We start from the raw sequence: 22,595 nt of genomic DNA, 5'->3' as shown, positions 1-22,595 counted from the left end.
GTACTGTAAGTGGCAGCAAGTTAGACTCTGCTACTCTACTAACCTATACTCAGTGTGACAATGTGCTAGAAAGCTGCAATTTCTCTACACTAAGTACGGTATTGTTTTTCCCTTAAAATGTTTGTCCCATGAAAAATATTCCACACTTTTCAAACCAGCACTGGGATCTGAATAATTTTGTAATTCCATGTAATTTTAAATTTTGCATAGCCAATGAGTTATTCAGTAAAATATATTATTACAGCACCAACTGCTGTTTGTTATTTTTCCAATTTTTCTGTCTACGCCCCAGAGGTGGTCGCCTTCTCAGCTCTATCCTTTAATTGCCAGCAGCCATAGATACTGTTAGATGCTGTGACAGTTACAGGGAGAGAAATGCAACAGAAAGGGCACACCCCTCAAGCTGTGATAGGTAGAAAGCTGTAGCAGAAAGGGCACATCCCTGAGAAAAGACATACCCTCTGAGTGCCCATCCTGAAATAGATTTAGCGGAGCAAATGAAGCATTGAGTGGGGGAATCTTTGGATCCATGTGAGACACAGGGCTGGTTCTAGCTTTGTTAAAATATACTATATTTTGTCTGATTTTCTTTTTTCACATTAATAAAGCAACTGTATCTTATTTCAAGTTTTTGAGCATGATCATTACCCATGAACAAGCAGTAACTGGAAGGGATAACAAGCTTTTCAAATAGAGAGCACAATGGATTCAGGTTTACTGAACATATTTCAGTTACCTGCTTCATTAAATAACGTATAGGAAGTGTTGAGAATTCGATATGTATTCGGAATTACAAATAAGCATCTGGATATTCATATTCACTTATCATTAAGCAAATGAACAGGCCCTCTGTGAGTATCCTTTACTGATCCCAGACCAGAGTCTTAGTTACTCTCCTCTTCCCGATCCTGCATTCCACTGAGTTCCCAGGCATTGCCATATACAATGTGCCAGGGAGTGGAAGGAAGCACAATATGTTTTTTTTTCATTCTATGCTGTGTTTTGTGTTCTTTTATTCCATTTTTCAAAGATGCTAACTATTTTTCAAATAAGAACATGATGGTCCCAAAGTAATAGGTTCTTTTTAATAAAGGGGGTAAATCTAAATCAGCAAAAATGGACAAGAATAGGACCTGGAGTGAGATTCCTGGAATGGACGAGAGCATGGTCCTATGGTATGGGTCAGGGTGCTATCCAGAGTAAAGAAAAATACAGTTGTATGCATGAGGCCTTCCTAAGTGTATTCAAATTGCACTTTACATGTTTCTAGCATATTGTCAAATTTAGATTATTAATATATTTTACATTTAAAAAAATGGGTATATTTTATCATTTTACATTTAGATATCTTTCCTTGCTTCAACTGACATTGATAATGAGAGTACAGTAGGCTTTAGGAAAATAAAATCAATGACTTTCTGTTTTTAATTCTGGTGAATAACTTGCTTTTATGTACAGGAATGCAAGCCACTGGATCTGGATAGTAAGCGGTACTTACTTTCAAATACTAAATTGACTATCCAAAATTTGTCCAAGCAAGATATTGGAAATTACACATGTCAGGTGCCGTTTGTGTACAATAGTGTAACATATAACATCACCCGTGTCATTGAATACATTATTGAAGGTAACTATGCCTATGAACTGTTATGTATTCATCTTCAAATTAAACATCTATTAACATAAGTACCAAAGATAATTGACGTCTGATGTAGGTGCAGTGATCAATTGACAACTAAACCGTCAAATATTGGTACGATGTACAGTGCCTTGTGTCAAATTCTAGGATATCTGATATAAGTATGGGAATGATAGAAATCATTTCTGTCTTTGGTTTTGTTTTTCAAATTAGAGTTAGACAGTGTTCTCATGACAGTAAATGAGCATGCGCGGCTTATGCACCAGAAAAGCTCCCAGTGCATAGCAATAGTTCCCATAACCCAAAGGAGGATGACAGGGGAGGATTGGAAACTTAAAGTGGCCCTGGAAAAAAAACTTAAACTGGTCTCATGTTGTAGGTGGGTCCAAATTACAAGACGGGACAACAGAAGTAGGCAGAGCATGCAATACCACAGTGCAGCACAGAATACCACCCCAGCAGAACCACAATACCACAGGGCACCACAAAATACTGTCGCCCCAACTACGTATTTAACTGCATCACAGTTGAGTTTAGAAGGGGCACCTATGGCCATTGGGCATCAGATCATTATGTACCTGGCCTGCATCTATCAAGAGGGCTTGAGTGGCCCCCTGGCCATCTGCCTACTGGGAAATTTCCCTGTAGGGTCTGTGTCCAATCCACCCGTGGAGGCTGAAAGAGTGTCTATCTGGACTCCATCAGGGTGGTATGCGCCAGCATACTGTATGGGAAAGTGCAGCAGACTGTAGCTTTCTTATACAGTTGGCCACAGCAAGTATACCAAGAAGAGTATACCAATCACGAGGTACTGTACAGCAGTATACATAGGAGATGCATTAGCTTATATGTCAGCGAATACTCCTATCATATATCTATAGTATATGCCAATATCTTGATGTGAACAGAAACTCAGTGCCAATCCAATAAATAATATATGTATGATTCTGAAAAATTATTATCTGCACTGCAAACAGAACATAGTAAATCATATAACAAGCAGATGATTTGGCCAAAATAGTAATATTCAAGACATTTTACATTTTGTGTAGTGGTACTAAGTAATACAAGCTTTTCCTAATATTCTAAATCTACACCATATTCATATCAAAATCCATATTTATTAGTACATCATTTTAAATTATCACTACATATGATTGACAATACACAACAATTTAAATATTAAAACACAAATGACTGGTGGTCCATGATTGTAGATAGAATAATATATATAAAGTGCTAGTGCAAATATATCATGGTCAGTAAATACAGGGTGGGCCATTTATATTGATACACCTTAATAAAATGGGAATGGTTGGTGATATTAACTTCCTGTTTTTTGGCACATTAGTATATGTGAGGGGGGAAACTTTCCAAGATGGGTGGTGACCATGGCGGCCATTTTTAAGTCAGCCATTTTGAATCCAACTTTTGTTTTTTCAATAGGAAGAGGGTCATGTGACATCAAACTTATTGGGAATTTCACAAGAAAAACAATGGTGTGCTTGGTTTTAACGTAACTTTATTCTTTCATGAGTTATTTACAAGTTTCTGACCACTTATAAAATGTGTTTAATGTGCTGCCCATTGTGTTGGATTGTCAATGCAACCCTCTTCTCCCACTCTTCACACACTGATAGCAACACCGCAGGAGAAATGCTAGCACAGGCTTCCAGTATCAGTAGTTTCAGGTGCAGCACCTGAAACGACGGATACTGGAAGCCTGTGCTAGCATTTCTCCTGCGGTGTTGCTATCAGTGTGTGAAGAGTGGGAGAAGAGGGTTTAACTAGAGAGGTGCTGTAAAATACAATAACTACAGCTAGGTAAGGTACCTAATTGCTGCCCACGCTATATACATCCAATGTGATAAAAGGTAACCGTGAGTGTGAGTCATATCCTTGCACAATCGTTTAAATAACGAATACATCAAAGGGGAAATAACGGTGATTATGATTCACACCACTATGCAGGATAGCACAGCTAAATGCATCAATTCCATATGAAAAAATCCCAGCAGAGACTATAAATAATAGGCAGATGTACTCCAGGCTGAATTCATGGGTAATGTTTGAATAAATCACAACACTAAACGAAAATACTTGACTCACGTATATTTTAATCACAGATTGAACATATACCTGTTCAGGGGAAACTATGGTAGAATGTGGTCAGGGACACAAGAAATCACAGTAATACCATCATTCTAAAATATAGCTTTTAATCTATCAGTATAAAATGTCAATGCACCCTCTTAATCAAAATGAAATAGAAGAAAGAAAAGAAAAACAAAATCTAGGGTCAGATGGATGTTGGCAAATTGGTTAGTAGGTGTTAATGGAACCTAAAGGGAAAAATATCCCTATGACTGGCCCTAGTGTACCGGCCCTGCCTAAATACGGAATAGCCGCCCCTAATTTTTCTCCTTTCAAATTTTAACTATTTATCTCCTAGACAATACCAGGAGAAATATTTAGACAAAGATATAGAGTACAGATATCTATAGCATCTTTGACTCAAAATGAAATACCGATCCACATCAGATGCAAGAAGTCTTTGACTCAAAAAATGAAGAGATGAATTGCCGAACCACATCAGATGTAATAAGCAGTGGTGTCAGATATTGTGTGATAATACTTGCGTGCCCGCTATGGCTAATAGGATAAACCATTAATGATGTCCATGAGTCAAGATGTTGTCCGTAATGACATGATGAGGACCAGAGTAGGACGTCATCCTACTCTGGTCCTCATCATGTCATTACGGACAACATCTTGACTCATGGACATCATTAATGGTTTATCCTATTAGCCATAGCGGGCACGCAAGTATTATCACACAATATCTGACACCACTGCTTATTACATCTGATGTGGTTCGGCAATTCATCTCTTCATTTTTTGAGTCAAAGACTTCTTTCATCTGATGTGGATCGGTATTTCATTTTGAGTCAAAGATGCTATAGATATCTGTACTCTATATCTTTGTGCACAGTGTTCTGGTGCTAATTATTAGGCACGTTCCCATTGCAGTTTGACTGGGTCACTTGCCTGTTTTGGTATACCCCATTCAGACCTTTTCCATGCAGCACGAGACATATATATGACCCTGGGTCACCTTTGAGCATCAGTACCCGGTTATAGTATCCAATGTCTCCTGCTACTGGATTTGTACTGATCTCTTTATCGATCACTTGATCAGTCATTTTATGTCTAAATATTTCTCCTGGTATTGTCTAGGAGATAAATAGTTAAAATTTGAAAGGAGAAAAATTAAAAATATAAAAATATATTTATGTCTATATGTTATATCTAGATTAATACTTTTTGGTGATAGGCACCTGTTGTGTCAAATTTGTCCCCTGATGAGACTGACACCAACCAGGTGAAACGCGTAGGGACTGTATTGGACAATTGACTTCTCTTACACAATTTAGTTCACATCATATCTATAGTATTGGGGTGTTTTCTATCTACAAGTTTGGGTATTCTATTATATACCTTTGAAAATTCTTTGTATATATTTTTTATTTTCTTGTACTCTAGCCCAGGTACTTCTTTAGGGTCCCCCCCTATAGGTATCCATCCCTGATAGGGTCTAACCAGGGACACCAGAGGTACGAGAAACGGGATCGCCCCTATCGGGGCGGCTATTCCGTATTTAGGCAGGGCCGGTACACTAGGGCCAGTCATAGGGATATTTTTCCCTTTAGGTTCCATTAACACCTACTAACCAATTTGCCAACATCCATCTGACCCTGGATTTTGTTTTTCTTTTCTTTCTTCTATTTCATTTTGATTAAGAGGGTGCATTGACATTTTATACTGATAGATTAAAAGTTATATTTTAGAATGATGGTATTACTGTGATTTCTTGACTCACGTATAGTAGGCCATAATAAGCATTGTACTGACCAGGAAAGAGCATTCCACCACAAGCAGGCACCACCAGTCCACTCCCCGACGCGCGTTTTGCGTACTGTTTTCTCAAGGGGTAGTCTTGATAGCTATATCTAGCTAGATATATATTTCACAGCACCTCTCTAATTAGATGCTTTGCATTGAGCAATGTATTTACTGAACATGATATATTTTCACTAGCACTTTATATATATAATTCTATCTACAATCATGGTCCACCAGTAATTTGTATTTTAATATTTTAATTGTTGTGTATTTTTGTATTTTTAATCATGTGTAGTGATAATTTAAAATTAAAGTTGAGTGGACACCTGGATGTTCGGGTTCGGCCGAACTTGAAAAAAAAAGTTCAGGTTCGGGACCCGAACTTGAACCCGAACCTGAACCCCATTGAAGTCAATAGGGTCCTGAACTTTTGGCCACTAAAATGGCTCTAAAATAGCTCTGGAAAATGCTAGAGGGCAGCAAATGGCAGCAAAATGTGCTTAAGAGCATGACAAATGCTCTGCAAACAAATGTGGATAGGGGAATGAATAAAAAAACATAAAAGACCTAAAAAAAAAAAAAATTAGGAATGATGTAGGAGGAAGAGGTTGAGGAGGCGGTGAATGGGTGGATGTGTCGGTGTAGGCTCACGTGGCGGTCTAGGTGGAAGCGGCGGCCAAGGAGGAATAGGTAGCCAACACAGATGTGTGTTATTTTGCATTTTTACATAGGGTTATCCCCCAAAATATTAGGACATATAAAAAAAGGATTAAATGCACTTGAGTACAAGGATGGATGGTTGAGGCTGTTAGAACTGTCTATTCTGCACAAGGTACAGACAAGTCTTGTGGGATCCAGGCCTGGTTCATTTTAATGAATGTGAGCTTGTATGGACAGACTGTAATGACGCCTCCTGCCGTGCTAAATACACGTTTAGAGAGCACACTGGCTGCAGGGCAGGCCAGCACCTCCAAGGCATACAGGGCTACCTCTGGCCATGTGGACAATTTGGAGACCCAGAAGTTGAATGGGACAGAACCATCAGTGTACGCGTAGGCGTGTGCACAGGTACTGTTCCACCATGTTGTTCAAATGCTGCATCCTGCTAACGCGCTCCATATGAGCAGTTGGGACCGGTTGTTGCGGCGAGATGACAAAGCTTTTCCACATGTCGGCCATGCTAACCCTGCCTTCTGAGGTGCTCGCTCTGACACAGCTGCGTTGGCAACCTCTTCCTCCTCCCCTGCCTTCGCCTTATGCTTCCACTTGTCCCCCGGCGTCAGTCGGGAAGGATCTCAGGAGCGCGTCTACGAGCGTGCGCCTGTAGTCACGCATCTTACGATCACGCTCCAGTGAGGGAATTAAGGACGGCACATTGTCTTTGTAACGGGGATCCAGCAAGGTGGCCACCTAGTAGTCAGCACACGTTAAAATGTGGGCAACTCTGCAGTCGTTGCGCAGGCACTGCAGCATGTAGTTTCTCATGTGTGACAGGCTGCCCAGAGGTAAGGACAAGCTGTCCTCTGTCGGAGGCGTATCATCTGTGTCCTCCGTATCTCTCCCAGCCACGCACCAGTGATGGACCCGAGCTGCGTTGGGTGCCACCCCGCTGTGAACATGCTTCATCCTCATCCTCCTCCTCCTCATCCTCCTTCTCCTCGTCCTCCAGTAGTGGGCCCTGGCTGGCTAAATTTGTACCTGGCCTCTGCTGTTGCAAAAAAACTCCCTCTGAGCCACTTATAAAAGACTGGCCTGAAAGTGTTAGAAATGACCTCTCTTCCTCCTCGTCCTGGGCCACATCCTCTTCCATCATCGTGTTTTCTCAAGGAGACATAGAAGTGGTATTGTAACGCTGATAACGACGTCATCGCCACTGGCCATGTTGGTGGAGTACTCGAAACAGCGCAACAGGGCACACAGGTCTCGCATGGAGGCCCACTCATTGGTGGTGAAGTGGTGCTGTTCCGCAGTGCGACTCACCGATGCGCGCTGCAGCTGAAACTCCACTATGGCCTGCTGCTGCTCGCACAGTCTCTCCAGCATGTGCAAGGTGGAGTTCCACCTGGTGGGCACGTCGCATATGAGGCGGTGAGCGGGAAGGCCGAAGTTACGCTGTAGAGCAGACAGCCGAGCGGCTGCAGGATGAGAACGCACTTTATGCAGCCGCTCTGACATGTCGGGGTAGCATGTGCTGCACCACCAAATTCGGCACATGCGCCAGGCAAGGGATGTGCGTCAAACTGGCTGGTCCCAGAGCTGCAACAAGATTTCACCTATTATGGCACACCACCAGGCCGGGCTTGAGGCTCACTGGCAGAAACCACTCGTCGGTCTGTTGTTCTATACCCCACCACAACTCCTGCGTGGTGTGGGGCCTGTCCCCCAAACACATCAATTTCAGAACGGCCTGCTGACGTTTACCCCTGGCTGTGCTGAAGTTGGTGGTGAAGGTCTGTCGCTGACTGGATGAGGAGGTGGTAGAAGAGGAGGGGGAAGCCGAGTAGGAAGAGGAGGCAACAGGAGGCAAAGAATGATGCCCTGCGATCCTTGGCGGCGGAAGGACGTGTGCCAAACAGCTCTCTGACTGGGGCCCAGCCACCACTACATTTACCCAGTGTGCAGTTAGGGAGATATAGCGTCCCTGGCCGTGCTTACTGGTCCACGTATCTGTGGTTAGGTGGACCTTGCAAGCAACATGAGCTGTTTGAAGCTGTCTGTCTCCACCAGCCTGAATGACAGCATTTCAAAGGCCAGTAGTTTAGAAATGCTGGCATTCAGGGCCAGGGATCGAGGGTGGCTAGGTGGGAATTTACGCTTTCTCTCCAAGGTTTGTGAGATGGAGAGCTGAACACTTCCTTGTGACATGGTGGAGATGCTTGGTGACGGAGGTGGTGGTGTTGGTGGCACATCCTCTGTTTGTTGCTGGGCGGAAGGTGCCAACGTTCCTCCAGAGGCGGAGGAAGAGTCCGAGGCAGCAGCAGAAGAGGGAGAAGGCGGGGCCTGAGCCCTTTCTTGGTTTTGAAGGTGCATACTCCACTTCAGCCCGTGTCTCTCATGTAGATACCTGGTCATGCAGGTTGTGCTAAGGTTCATAACGTTAATGCCTTGTCTCAGGCTCTGATGGCACAGCGTGCAAACCACTCGGGTCTTGTTGTCAGCACATTGTGTGAAGAAGTGCCATGCCAGGGAACTCTTTGAAGCTGCCTTTGGTGTGCTCGGTCCCTGGTGGCGGTGGCCAATAGCAGGCAAACTGTTTTGGCGATGGCTACTCTGCTTTTGCACCCTGCTCCCTCTTTTGCTACGCTGTTGGCTCGGTCTCACCACTGCCTCTTCCTCTGAACTCTGAAAGTCAGTGGCATGACCTTCATTCCATGTGGGGTCTAAGACCTCATCGTCCCCTGCATCGTCTTCCACCCAGTCTTCCTCCCTGACCTCCTTTTCAGTCTGCACACTGCGGAAAGACGCAGCAGTTGGCACCTGTGTTTCTTCCTCATCAGAGACGTGCTGAGGTGGTATTCCCATGTCCTCATCAGGAAACATAAGTGGTTGTGCATCAGTGCATTCTATGTCTTCCACCCCTGGGGAAGGGCTAGGTGGATGCCCTTGGGAAACCCTGCCAGCAGAGTCTTCAAACAGCATAAGAGACTGCTGCATGACTTGAGGCTCAGACAGGTTCCCCAATGTGCACGGGGGTGATGTGACAGACTGATGGGCATGGGTTTCAGGCGCCACCTGGTGCTTTCTGCAGAAGACTGGGTGGGAGATAATGGGAACCTGCTGGATCCACTGTCGGCCACCCAATCGACTAGCGCCTGTACTTGCTCAGGCCTTACCATCCTTAGAACGGCATTAGTCCCAACCAAATATCGCTGTAGATTCTAGCGGCTACTGGGACCTGAGGTAGTAGGTTCAGTAGGACGTGTAGCTGTGGCAGAACGGCCACGTCCTCTCCCTGCACCAGAGGCTAGTCGTTCGCCTAGGGCGCTGGCCTGCTGGGGGAGCCCTGGTGGGCTCCCCCTGACTGGGGCTGCAGCCCTGGGGGACAGGGCAAGCGGCTCTTGAGCCGCCTCCAGCGCCGTTACAGGGGGGTCAGGAGGTGGAGGTCCTTCTTAAATGTGGCAGAGCAGGCATCTGCTTACCCTGATGGCCAGTAAATTACCAGAGGAGAGGAGGCGGGCAGCAAGGAAGGCTGTTCTAGCATCTCCTCACTCCTCCCTCGCGCGCCCTCTGTGATGCCGGAATATGACGTCATTCCGGCCCCGGCATACTAAACGGCGCGCTGGAGGACTGAGGAGCTGCACCACACTAAACCCCAGGGAGGTGAGTGTTTAAGTGTTTGAGTGAGTGTCTGCCTGTGTCTTTATGTCAGTGAGTGAGTGTATGTATGTCTGTTTTTCTGTCAGTAAATGTATGTGTGTCTGTCATTGAGTGTCTGTGTGTGTATGTCAGTGAGTGAGTGTATGTCAGTGAGTGTGGATGTCTGTCGGTCAGTAAGTATGTGTATGTTTGTCAGTGAGTATATGTGTGTGTTTGTCTGCCAGTGAGTGAGTGTCTGTCAGTGAGTTTCCGTGTGTGTGTGTGTGTTTCAGTGGGTAGGTGTATGTCTGTCAGTGAGTGAATGTGTGTATGTCTGTCAGTGAGTGTATGTGTGTCTGTCAGTGAGTTTCTATGTACGTCATTCAGTGAGTGTCTGTCTCTCAGTGAGTGTATGTGTACGGCATTCAGTGGGTGTATGTGTACGGCATTCAGTGAGTGTCTGAGTGCGTGTCTGTCTGTCAGTGTGTTTGTGTGTCTGTCAGTAAGTGAGTGACATGAGGGGGCGGCAAAATGGATCTTTGCCCTAAATTTCATAGTAACTTATGCACCTCTATGTGCAGTATATCCGAGTTTTTTTTTAACCCCAGTAAGCAAAAGCCGTATTTGTGGCCTAAATTTTACAGTAACTTATGCACCTCTAATCCCAGATGTGCAGTATATCAGAGGCTTCTTTTTAACCCCAGTAAGCAAAAGCCATATTTGTGGCCTAAATTTTACAGTAACTTATGCACCTCTAATCCCAGATGTGCAGTATATCAGAGGTTTTTTTTACCCCAGTAAGCAAAAACCTTATTTGTGGCATAAATTTCACAGTAACCAATGCACCTATAATCACAGAGGTGCATTATATAAAATACAGTGTTTTTTCCACCCCGGTATGCGAAAGCCGTATTTCTGGCATAAAATGAACAGTCCCTAATATGCAGTACGCCGCCCTGCAGGGTATTGCGATGGTGAGGTCACGGTTACTTAGGCAAACGAGGGTTGCTCTGGGTTACTCACAGTTTTCTTGAAAGACCCTGGGCAGGCGTACAGTAGTGAGGGAGAGGCTGGCACAGGAGACCTCTGGGGCACTCTCAGTGTATAGGGACCAGGCCTGATGGTAGATGAGGTGCCCTGGATGTTGCAGGTGTTTAATGTGCCGGGGGCAAGATCCCTTTAAGATTTGTGACGCCGGTGCCGGTAACGGTGGCACACCGATTTGTGATGGGAATAATTGAGGAACACAATGTTGTAGTGAACCAAAACTTCCTTTTACTGGAAACAGTCAATTATTTACAGTCTAGGTTCAGTTCCACATGGCAGTAGCAATAATAAGCAGGCTTTTACAAATGGCAGGCACAATGTTCTTGCAAGATACTCAGAGGGTTAAAACAGTTACAGAACAGGCTGCACTTTTCCTCAGAAATCCTGTGCACTATTCCTCAGAACTCCTGTCTGTCTAAATCCTAAGGCCCGTATGCCCTATTGATGGCTTTATCCTTGGTCACCAAAACTTCCTCAGGTATATATATATCCTTGCATTAAGTAGATCCTCTGCCCTTCAGCTCCTGGTTCAGCTAGAAACGACTTCTGCTCTGCTCTGCACTTTGGTTATGGGAACTGCAGGTTTCTCAGGAGGTAGCTTCTTCCCCTGTTGGCAACTAGAAGCCTGGGCTGTCTAGCTGCATGTCAGGAGGTGGCCTTCAGCTCCTTTCTGGCTAAAGTGCACACTCTCTTCTGTCTCCACACAGACTCCTGACTACACAGACTACTTTCCCTGAACAGGACCTGACTATATATATTAGGGGTTCCCTAGCTCCCTCTACTGTCTAGGAGGAGGAACTACACCCTAACAGGCCTGATACACAGATACACAGGGAAAATACACATAAAAACATAGCAATATACATTAAAATGGACTGTAAAATACAATGCCACTGTTCCACAAGAGGTGGAGAACAACGTGGCCCAATTGACCCTTGTGTAGTGCCCACATTTACCTAGTGGGACACTACATATGCACCTATAATTCTAGATGTGCACTATATGAAACAGATGTTTTTTTTTCACCACAGTATGCCCCAGTATGAGAAAGCCGTATTTCTGGCCTAAATGTAACATTCACTTATGCACCTATAATAACAGATGTGCAGTATATCAGAGTTTTTTTTAACCCCAGTAAGCAAAAGCCGTATTTGTGGCCTAAATTTCACAGTAACTTATGTACCTCTAATCCCAGATGTGCAGTATATCAGAGTTTTTTTTTAACCCTAGTAAGCAAAAGCCGTATTTCTGGCCTGAATAGAACAGTCAATTATGCAGCGATAATCCTAGATGTGCTCTATATGAAACAGAGTTTTTTTTTAACCCCAGTGTCCCAAAGCAGTATTTCTGGACTTGCAGACATGCAGAAATCCTGTTCTGGTGCACTATCGTTGCATAAAATGGCTGCCGATTATGTATTGACTAACTGAAGGAAAAAAAGTTCATTTTCAGTAGTAGTTGGCTCAGGGCAGGCTTAAAACAATTGTGCACAGCACCCACAAAACACATTTGCTGTAGATCGCTGAGTAAAGAAGCAGTTCTTCATAAGATTCCTCCCTGATCTCTCCCTCACAGCAGCTGCAGCCTATCCCTACACTAATCCGAGCAGAGTGACGAGCGGCGCTACGTGACTCCAGCTTAAATAGAGGCTGGGTCACATGCTGCACTGGCCAATCACAGCCATGCCAATAGTAGGCATGGCTGTGATGGCCTCTTGGGGCAAGTAGTATGATGCTTGTTGATTGGCTGCTATGCAGCCTTTCAAAAAGCGCCATAAAAATTGCCGAACACCGAACCCGAACTTTTACGTAAATGTTCGGGTCCGGGTGCCAAAAAACCTAAAGTTCGGTACGAACACGAACTTTACAGTTCGGGTTCGCTCAACTCTATTTAAAATGATGTACTAATAAATATGGATTTTGATATGAATATGGTGTTTATTTTAGTCATTTATATGGATACCCGTATATTTTTTGTAGGTTTTGTATACGTGTCGGTGGTATATAACTCCTTTTTGGGAATAATTTTTAGTTTTTTTCGACTAATATTCTGACATACCATATATTGAAAAGACAAACCCATCCAACACATGACAGGCAGTATGCGGCGATATGCTTCTAGCTCAGTAATACTTCTTCAGTTGAAACATGGGAAGTTTTCTTTTTTATAGAGAATCGATATGAACATTATTGAACTGGTTTCTATATTTTATTCTTCAGATGAACCAGATGACCCTGAACCTGTTATGATATTCCCAACAAACAACATCATAGAGGTGGAATTAGGTGAGTTATCATCAGTTGCAAACTAAAATTAATGTATAATAATAATAATAATAATCTTTATTTATATAGCACCAACATATTCCACAGCACTTTAACAATTAGACATTACAAACCAATCAATAATTCACTCGAAAAGAATGAGAGTCCTGCTCAAAAGCGTCTACAATCTATCAAGAAATAGGGGAACCAAAAAAGTAAAAGTCTTTGACCCTGATTTATCATGCCCTCATGCCAGAATTCTTTCTTAAAAAATGTGTGAAACAGAATTTTTGCTACTTTTTGGACTTATTTGTGCAAAATGTTGCGCCTTTTTGTCACTTACTCCAATATTGAAACATGGGTTGGAAGGTGGATGTGGTTAGGTATTTTACTAAGTTTCACTCCAGAGTTATTATTGAGCTTTTTAAAAAAATAGGTCATCAATATTAAAATCCCAGTAAAACCCTTTAAGGATGAGACAAATTTATCAAGCAACTTGAGGCATTTGATAAATTTAATAAAGTAAGCCAACGCAGACTCAAGCAAAACTGACTTCAAATTTTCCCCCATTATAAATTCTCCCTTTTGTTTTCTACAATGGTCGAGCCATATTTTATTAAAAATGGTATTCAAAACAAGGTATATACGGTCACATACCCACACACACAGGGGGGAGGATAGTGACCACTGCGCTCCACCCTCACCCCTGGCCCTGCCTACTTGCCTCACGAGTCCTGATGACAGGGGACAACTGGACGGCAGTCCCTAACTTAGTATACATGCGGGAAGGACAGACAAGACAAATAATGGATAGTGAACGGACCGGGTCAAAACCAAGACGACAACGCAGTACAGAGGGATAAGAAAAGAATGGTCAGGAGAAGCCGGGGGTCATAAATACCAGAAGAGTCGAGAAGTACCAAAGAAGTCCGCAAAGAATAGTCAGGTGGAAGCCGAGGTCAAAATACCAGGAGGAATGCGCAGTACAGGAGGAGCATGCAAAGGATCGTCAGGGAACAGGATCAGGTAAGTACACAGGTATCCAACAAACGCCAGGAACCTAAATTAACAGGCAACCTGTGGCCAGCAGGCTGCCTGTATTTATAGTGGGGAGTGAGGGTCATGTGACATGGCCAGAGTCACATGACCGACAGACCGACCAGTCGAGCGCCGAGTGATCAGCTCAGCGCTCAAGGCAGACCTAGGAGCAGGGAGCCTCCCAGCTAGCAAAGCCGCCCTGGGAACAAGGTCAAACACAAATCCTCGTTCCTGAAGCTAAGCAGCAGGTCTTTGGCTGAAGGGAGACCGAGTGCGCCTTCGGCACCCTGTTACAAATATACTATATTTCTATATGGCTCTGATTTCATAAAAAGGCATGCAGTGGTGTTTTCTGTCAGAATGCCTATGTATCCGACAGAGAACAATGTGGTATGCTGCACTGGATGCAACATGTATGGATGTATTCTTCCATAGACTCATTTCTTCTGGGTTAAAACATCTTCCATACAGCAGGAGGTGCTGGTTCCAGAGGCTAAAAGGGGTGGAACAAGAAGTGGTGCAAAGGCTAACCATTTTGTTGCATAGTCCAGAAGGGTGTTCTTATCCACATAAGAACGGATGAAAAATGCAGACACTCACCTGGACCAGCATCTGGCTCCAGCAGCTGATATTGTTTGTCAGTCAACAATAAATATGTTTATTTCAAATGTAATGGAACATAAGTAATAAATGACAGCCAGATAATGTCTATATTAACCAAAACTGTCTAAAAAAGTGTCACAGCTCCTCACTGTCCATAAGACTTGAATGCCCCTGACTATGCCTAGCTGCTGTAAACCTTGCTGGATTTTAAGTGTGTCAACTACTTGTAATGGTCTAACATTTACGATTTTTACAGGAGCTTCTATCACACGTATGTGTGAAGTGTTACATGATACACCCATTGATTTGTTCTGGACTTACAATGGCACTCCTATGAAATATTATACTGATTCTGAAGATGGTGGCAGAGTTATAATGGGAGATACAGGGTAAGTAATTACTTTATTCAAAATATGTTTCCTACGATGACTATGTAAAAACCTATAAAAAAAATGCTTACACTTGTACTGAACTGTAATGTCAAAGTGAACTTGTTTTGAGACTAAGGTACCTTTAACAGAAAAGGTTAACACTTAGTGAGCACTAGTAGGGTAATCAGGGTCTTTTCAATACTCGAAAAAAGTTTAATAAAGAATCAATACTGAATATTGCAATTTGTAATATAAGAAGAGTTAACTGCCTGAGAGAAAATCGCTTAAAATCCATTTATTAGTAGTTATTAAAAATCCATTTAATGACTATTCAGGCAAGGAGTTGGGTCAACCAGGACCAGGTGTCACGGCTGTGTCATGGTCTGGTGTAGTGGACCATGACACTTTTGCCGTGCATGCTTGTTGCTGGTGGCAACATGTTGTTTTGCATGTTTTGACACTTCCCCTTTAAGTTGTGTGTCCCTTCCCATCCTGGTGTGTTCGGGGTGGAGATTTGTCTTCCTTGGTGTGGAACTGGGTGTGGTCTCTAGGCTCTATTTATCCTTGAGTTTTGAGCCTGAGAGCTAGTTTTGTCTCCAGCCTTGGTGTGTGTGTTGGAGTGTTTATGTTCCTGGATTCCATCTGTCAAGTCTGCGGGCCATCCTAGTTGAACATTAATGTCACCCCCTTGTTTCTATGTTCTATCCCCTACCCTTACCTGTTGTGTTTGATGTGGGTTTATTTTATGGGTGTGTGGTGATGTCTTGTTTGGTGTTATGCCTGGCATGTTTGGTGTTATGCCTGGCATAGTTGCTAGACATCCCCTTTGACTGTCTATGCCTCCGGAAGGGGGTCCCATTGGTTTCCCGGAGGGGTGACCCTAAAGCTTAGAAGCAGCCTCCCTGGAGCCAGCTTGCATCCGGTGTTCGCAGGAGGTTCCAGGTTGTTGTTGTTCCATCTTTGCTGCTGCAGGTAAGTGTTTGTAGTTCTGGTGTGTTGTTGTTTTACCTGGTGCTTACCCGCCGTTCAGTTGCAGCTCTATCTATCTTTTCCCTTCTGTTACTAGGCCACTGGAGACTCCAGTTCGTCTGTGTCCTTGAGGAACCGGTTGTCTCCTATTCCGGACCCCTATGCAAGGGACCGTTAGGATCAGTAGCTAGGTTCCAGTGTAGAGGGCACTCATATGGTCAGGAGATCATGGTAAGGATTAGGGCAACTGTAGGAGGTGACCTTGCGCCTTTTCCCTGTGTCCAGGCTTAGTATTAGCTCTCTTAATACCGTGGGGAGTTTCCCCCACTCCCCACCATAACACCAGGTCAGGGTAAAATATAATAACCTTGATACCTATTGGTTGCCACCCCAAACAGCACAAGCCTATAAAGCTGAGTCCTGATGGTGGATAAGGACTCAGCTGATAATTGATCTGCAAACTATTGAAAAAGACTTGTGGGTAGTATGCAATTAGTGTACTGTAGTCTATATTGCTGAGCAGTTATATATTTAAATGCAATACTAGTCCAAACACCAATGCCCTATTGACATTTGCCTAAAATTCTCCAGCGTAGGCTAATACAAATGCTGGAGGCATAAATAGAGTTGACAGAGTATGCAATTGTAGACCAAATGGCTAGGTACTACTAGCATACAATTGAGGACTAATATCAACAGCATGAATGATCAGCCGCTGCCTACAGTCCTCGACCCTGGACCCAGACCCTTGGGATCAGGGCTTAATATTCTTTTGACAAGCCCAGCCCTAAATATAGGTGTCCGGAGGTCAAGCTATGCTCGCTATTAGGCTAATAAAATATATTAACAAGAGACCCATACAGGCCCACCGCTCAACGCGTTTCAATAACCAGGATGAACCCGGTATTTCATCAGGAGTTACTGGACAAGATCTGAACTAATGGTAGCTGTACGCCGCTAATACCGTATTGTCCATTTAATGAGCCAGGCTTGGCGGCCGCGCTACGGCTGCCACAGTGCCGGTTAGACTCTATAGCTGCACGCATGATATCAGTGGAGCCATTGGCTTGTGACCTGGAGGGATGTATTGTGACAGTCCCTGACAAAAAGCAATTGCAGGCACAAGCCAGTAATCTAGCTATACTAAGGATACTTTAGGGAGAGAATATGGAGACATAATTTGGTAGATTTTAGGAAATTAGATATCAAATAGAGCTTTGAGGGGGTGAGTGGTTGGCCACCCAGTTGAATGTTTAATACAGCTGCTAGTTCTCCCTTACAAACCCCTGCAGGAAAAAGAGGCTCATTCTTTTCTGGATATAAACAGGCTTTCTTTCTTTCTTTCTTTTTTTTTTTTTACTTTTACGCTTCTATAGTTCATAAGTAGGGTTGAGCGAACTTTAGGATTTTCGGGTGTTTGGCGAGTTAATGGCGCTTTTTGAAAAGCTGCAGAGCAGCCAATCAACAAACGTTTAACTCTGTGCCCTTAGAAGCCATCACAACCATGCCTACTAATGGCATGGCTGTGATTGGCCAGTGCAGCATGTGACCCAGCCTCTATATAAGCTGGAGTCACGTAGTCCTGCACGTCACTCTGCTCTGATTAGTGTAGGGATAGGATGCTGCTGCTGCTGCTGTGAGGGAGAGAATAGGAAAGAATCTTTTATCAGAAGTGCTTGTTAACAGAGAAGTGGAGAAAATTCTGACCATTCTGGGTGGCGCTGATGCAGGAAGAACTCATTACTCAGAAGGTACCAATAAAGGTAATCTTTTTATTAAAGAAGGTCTACGCGTTTCGGGGGCAGAACTTCCCCCTTCATCAGGACAATAAAAATTATTATTACATTTAAAACAAGGTGCTTCCAGTTGTTTTATGCACTCAGTTTGAGCACAATGTGTGGAGAGGAGGTTGGGGGCGTGAGCGTTTGTCCGGTCACTAGGATACCAAACACTCCCCCAGGGTCAGGTGGCCAATCATTTTGCCTTGTGGGCTGTACTATTGTTCTGTTCTACTCCTCCTAGTGGCGTGCCGTGGGCGGTAGTTTCCCTGATTGGTCCGGCATCTGGATGACGTCAGTGGGGCGGTACCTAGATGACACGGTAGATCCGGCCTATTGGTGATGTCAGTGGGCCGGTCTTTCGGTGAGGCATCTGGATGACGTCAGTGGGGCGGTACCTAGATGACGTGGTAGATCCGGCCTATCAGTGATGTCAGTGGGCCGGTCTTACGGTGATGCAATGGTTCCCAGTGTTGTCCCTTATTAGACAGGTCTCTGGATGACTATTTTAGAGGCGAGGTTGAGTTCTCACTCCTGATAGGTCTTATTATTCTGGGCATGCGTTAGGTAGTGACGCCGTGTGGTCACGTGATTTTTCTCTCTTTTTTGGTCAGGTGACTGTTGTCTATTCCTACTCCTACGTTTCCGGCTGTCATCGGGAATAAAAAGAGCAGGTGTGTATATTGTCCGGTCCCTGTCTGAAATACTTCTGTCATGCAGCCTTTTTCGTGCACAGGGGTGTCCAGTACATTTTTGTTAGATTGTGTATACCCAATTGCCGCATGGCGTAAGTCAGGTCGGGACTAGAGGGGCAGGTCTAGATAGAGGGATTACAAAAATGCGATACTTATCTGAAAGACGTGCCGCATCATTTTTGGCAAGACCCTACATCTGGGGCCTTTTCTGCATTTGTCACAGTGAAATACAAGCTTGAAATACTGCAATAATATTCTGGGTTTAAAAAAACACCCATTTTTGGCAAGACCCTACATCTGGGGCCTTTGCTGCATTTTTCACAGTGAAATGCAAGCTTGAAATACTGCACTAATATTCTGTTATTAAAAAAAACACCCATTTTGGGCAAGATAATACATTTCTGGCCTTTGCTGCATTTCTGACAGTCCAATACAAACGCTATATACCGCTGTTATATTCTGGTATTAACCACCTCCCGACCGCTGTACGCGTATATGCGTCCGGGAGGTGGTTGCTTTACTCCTCCTGGACGCATATACGCGTCTTCTCGCGAGACGCGAGATTTCCTGTGAACGCGCGCACAGGCGCGCGCGCTCACAGGAACGGAAGGTAAGCGAGTGGATCTCCAGCCTGCCAGCGGCGATCGTTCGCTGGCAGGCTGGAGATCCGAATTTTTTAACCCCTAACAGGTATATTAGACGCTGTTTTCATAACAGCGTCTAATATACCTCCTACCTGGTCCTCTGGTGGTCCCTTTTGTTAGGATCGACCACCAGAGGACTCAGGTAGGTCAGTACAGTCCCACCAAACACCACACTACACTACACTACACCCCCCCCCACACCCCCGTCACTTATTAACCCCTTATAAGCCCCTGATCACCCATGATCACCCCATATAAACTCCCTGATCACCCCCCTGTCATTGATCACCGCCCTGTCATTGATCACCGCCCTGTCAGGCTCCGTTCAGACATCCGTATGATTTTTACGGATCCACGGATACATGGATCGGATCCGCAAAAGGCATACGGACGTCTGAATGGAGCCTTACAGGGGGGTGATCAATGACAGGCGGGTGATCACCCATATACACTCCCTGATCACCCCCTGTCATTGATCACCCCCCTGTAAGGCTCCATTTAGACGTCCGCATGATTTTTACGGATCCGATCCATGTATCCATGGATCCGTAAAAATCATGCGGACGTCTGAATGGAGCCTTACAGGGGGGGTGATCAGTGACAGGGGGGTGATCACCCTGATTACCCTGATCACCCCCTGTCATTGATAACCCCCCTGTAAGGCTCCATTCAGACGTCCGCATGCGTTCTGTGGATCCGATCCATGTATCCATGGATCCGTAAAAAATCATGCGGATGTCTGAATGGAGCCTTACAGGGGGGGTGATCAGTGACAGGGGGGTGATCACCCTGATTACCCTGATCACCCCCTGTCATTGATAACCCCCCTGTAAGGCTCCATTCAGACGTCCGCATGCGTTCTGTGGATCCGATCCATGTATCCATGGATCCGTAAAAAATCATGCGGATGTCTGAATGGAGCCTTACAGGGGGGGTGATCAGTGACAGGGGGGTGATCACCCTGATTACCCTGATCACCCCCTGTCATTGATAACCCCCCTGTAAGGCTCCATTCAGACGTCCGCATGCGTTTTGTGGATCCGATCCATGTATCCATGGATCCGTAAAAAATCATGCGGATGTCTGAATGGAGCCTTACAGGGGGGGTGATCACCCTGATTACCCTGATCACCCCCTGTCATTGATAACCCCCCTGTAAGGCTCCATTCAGACGTCCGCATGCGTTCTGTGGATCCGATCCATGTATCCATGGATCCGTAAAAAATCATGCGGATGTCTGAATGGAGCCTTACAGGGGGGGTGATCAATGACAGGGGGGTGATCAGGGAGTCTATATGGGTGATCACCCCCCTGTCATTGATCACCCCCCCCTGGTAAGGCTCCATTCAGACATTTTTTTTGGCACAAGTTAGCGGAAATTTTTTGTTTGTTTTTGTTTTTGTTTTTTCTTACAAAGTCTCATATTCCACTAACTTGTGTCAAAAAATAAAATCTCACATGGACGCACCATACCCCTCACGGAATCCAAATGCGTAAACATTTTTAGACATTTATATTCCAGACTTCTTCTCACGCTTTAGGGCCCCTAAAAAGCCAGGGCAGTATAAATACCCCACATGTGACCCCATTTCGGAAAGAAGACACCCCAAGGTATTCCGTGAGGGGCATATTGAGTCCATGAAAGATTGAAATTTTTGTCCTAAGTTAGCGGAAAGTGAGACTTTGTGAGAAAAAAACAAAAAAAAATCAATATCCGCTAACTTATGCAAAAAAAATAAAAATTCTAGGAACTCGCCAGGCCCCTCATTGAATACCTTGGGGTGTCTTCTTTCCAAAGTGGGGTCACATGTGGGGTATTTATACTGCCCTGGCTTTTTAGGGGCCCGAAAGTGTGAGAAGAAGTCTGGGATCCAAATGTCTAAAAATGCCCTCCTAAAAGGAATTTGGGCCCCTTTGCGCATCTAGGCTGCAAAAAAGTGTCACACATGTGGTATCGCCGTACTCAGGAGAAGTTGGGGAATGTGTTTTGGGGTGTCATTTTACATATACCCATGCTGGGTGAGAAAAATATCTTGGTCAAATGCCAACTTTGTATAAAAAAATGGGAAAAGTTGTCTTTTGCCAAGATATTTCTCTCACCCAGCATGGGTATATGTAAAATGACCCCCCAAAACACATTGCCCAACTTCTCCTGAGTACGGCGATACCAGATGTGTGACACTTTTTTGCAGCCAAGGTGGGCAAAGGGGCACCTTTCGGATTTCGCAGGCCATTTTTTACACATTTTGATTGCAAGGTACTTCTTACACATTTGGGCCCCTAAATTGCCAGGGCAGTATAACTACGCCACAAGTGACCCCATTTTGGAAAGAAGACACCCCAAGGTATTCCGTGGGGGGCACGGCGAGTTCCTAGAATTTTTTATTTTTTGTCACAATTTAGCGGAAAATGATGATTTTTCTTTTTTTTTCTTTTTTCCTTACAAAGTCTCATATTCCACTAACTTGCGAAAAAAAATAAAAAATTCTAGGAACTCGCAGTGCCCCTCACGGAATACCTTGGGGTGTCTTCTTTCCAAAATGGGGTCACTTGTGGGGTAGTTATACTGCCCTGGCAATTTAGGGGCCCAAATGTGTGAGAAGAACTTTGCAATCAAAATGTGTAAAAAATGCCCTGCAAAATCCGAAAGGTGCACTTTGGAATATGTGCCCCTTTGCCCACCTTGGCAGCAAAAAAGTGTGACACATCTGATATCGCCGTACTCAGGAGAAGTTGGGCAATGTGTTTTGGGGTGTCATTTTACATATACCCATGCTGGGTGAGAAAAATATCTTGGTCAAATGCCAACTTTGTATAAAAAAATGGGAAAAGTTGTCTTTTGCCAAGATATTTCTCTCACCCAGCATGGGTATATGTAAAATGACACCCCAAATCACATTACCCAACTTCTCCTGAGTACGGCGATACCAGATGTGTGACACTTTTTTGATGCCAAGGTGGGCAAAGGGGCACATATTCCAAAGTGCACCTTTCGGATTTCACCGGTCATTTTTTACAGATTTTGATTGCAAGGTACTTCTTACACATTTGGGCCCCTAAATTGCCAGGGCAGTATAACTACGCCACAAGTGACCCCATTTTGGAAAGAAGACACCCCACGGTATTCCGTGAGGGGCATGGCGAGTTCCTAGAATTTTTTGTTTTTTGTCGCAAGTTAGTGGAATATGAGACTTTGTAAGGAAAAAAGAGAAAGAAAAAAAAATCATCATTTTCCGCTAACTTGTGACAAAAAATAAAAAATTCTAGGAACTCGCCATGCCCCTCACGGAATACCTTGGGGTGTCTTCTTTCCAAAATGGCGTCACTTGTGGCGTAGTTATACTGCCC

The 22,595-nt window shown here is 44.3% G+C and overlaps 1 protein-coding gene across 3 annotated transcripts in view; it reads left to right on the top strand.

Annotated features, from left to right (window-relative positions):
- Positions 1-22,595, top strand: part of LOC122931522 (interleukin-1 receptor type 1-like) — a 105,643-nt gene that overhangs the window by 52,212 nt on the left and 30,836 nt on the right. For all 3 annotated transcript variants that reach the window (XM_044285591.1, XM_044285592.1, XM_044285593.1), the window contains exons 5-7: positions 1,459-1,627; positions 13,105-13,170; positions 15,047-15,179. In XM_044285591.1, coding sequence (XP_044141526.1) covers positions 1,459-1,627; positions 13,105-13,170; positions 15,047-15,179 — 368 coding nt within the window. The remainder of the gene's footprint in view (positions 1-1,458; positions 1,628-13,104; positions 13,171-15,046; positions 15,180-22,595) is intronic.

Source organism: Bufo gargarizans, chromosome 3 (genome assembly GCF_014858855.1).
Source record: "Bufo gargarizans isolate SCDJY-AF-19 chromosome 3, ASM1485885v1, whole genome shotgun sequence".
In the NCBI taxonomy this organism is placed as follows: Eukaryota; Metazoa; Chordata; class Amphibia; order Anura; family Bufonidae; genus Bufo; species Bufo gargarizans.
The sequence above is the reverse complement of the archived record's forward strand: the minus strand, read 5'-3'. Positions and strand labels throughout refer to the sequence as shown.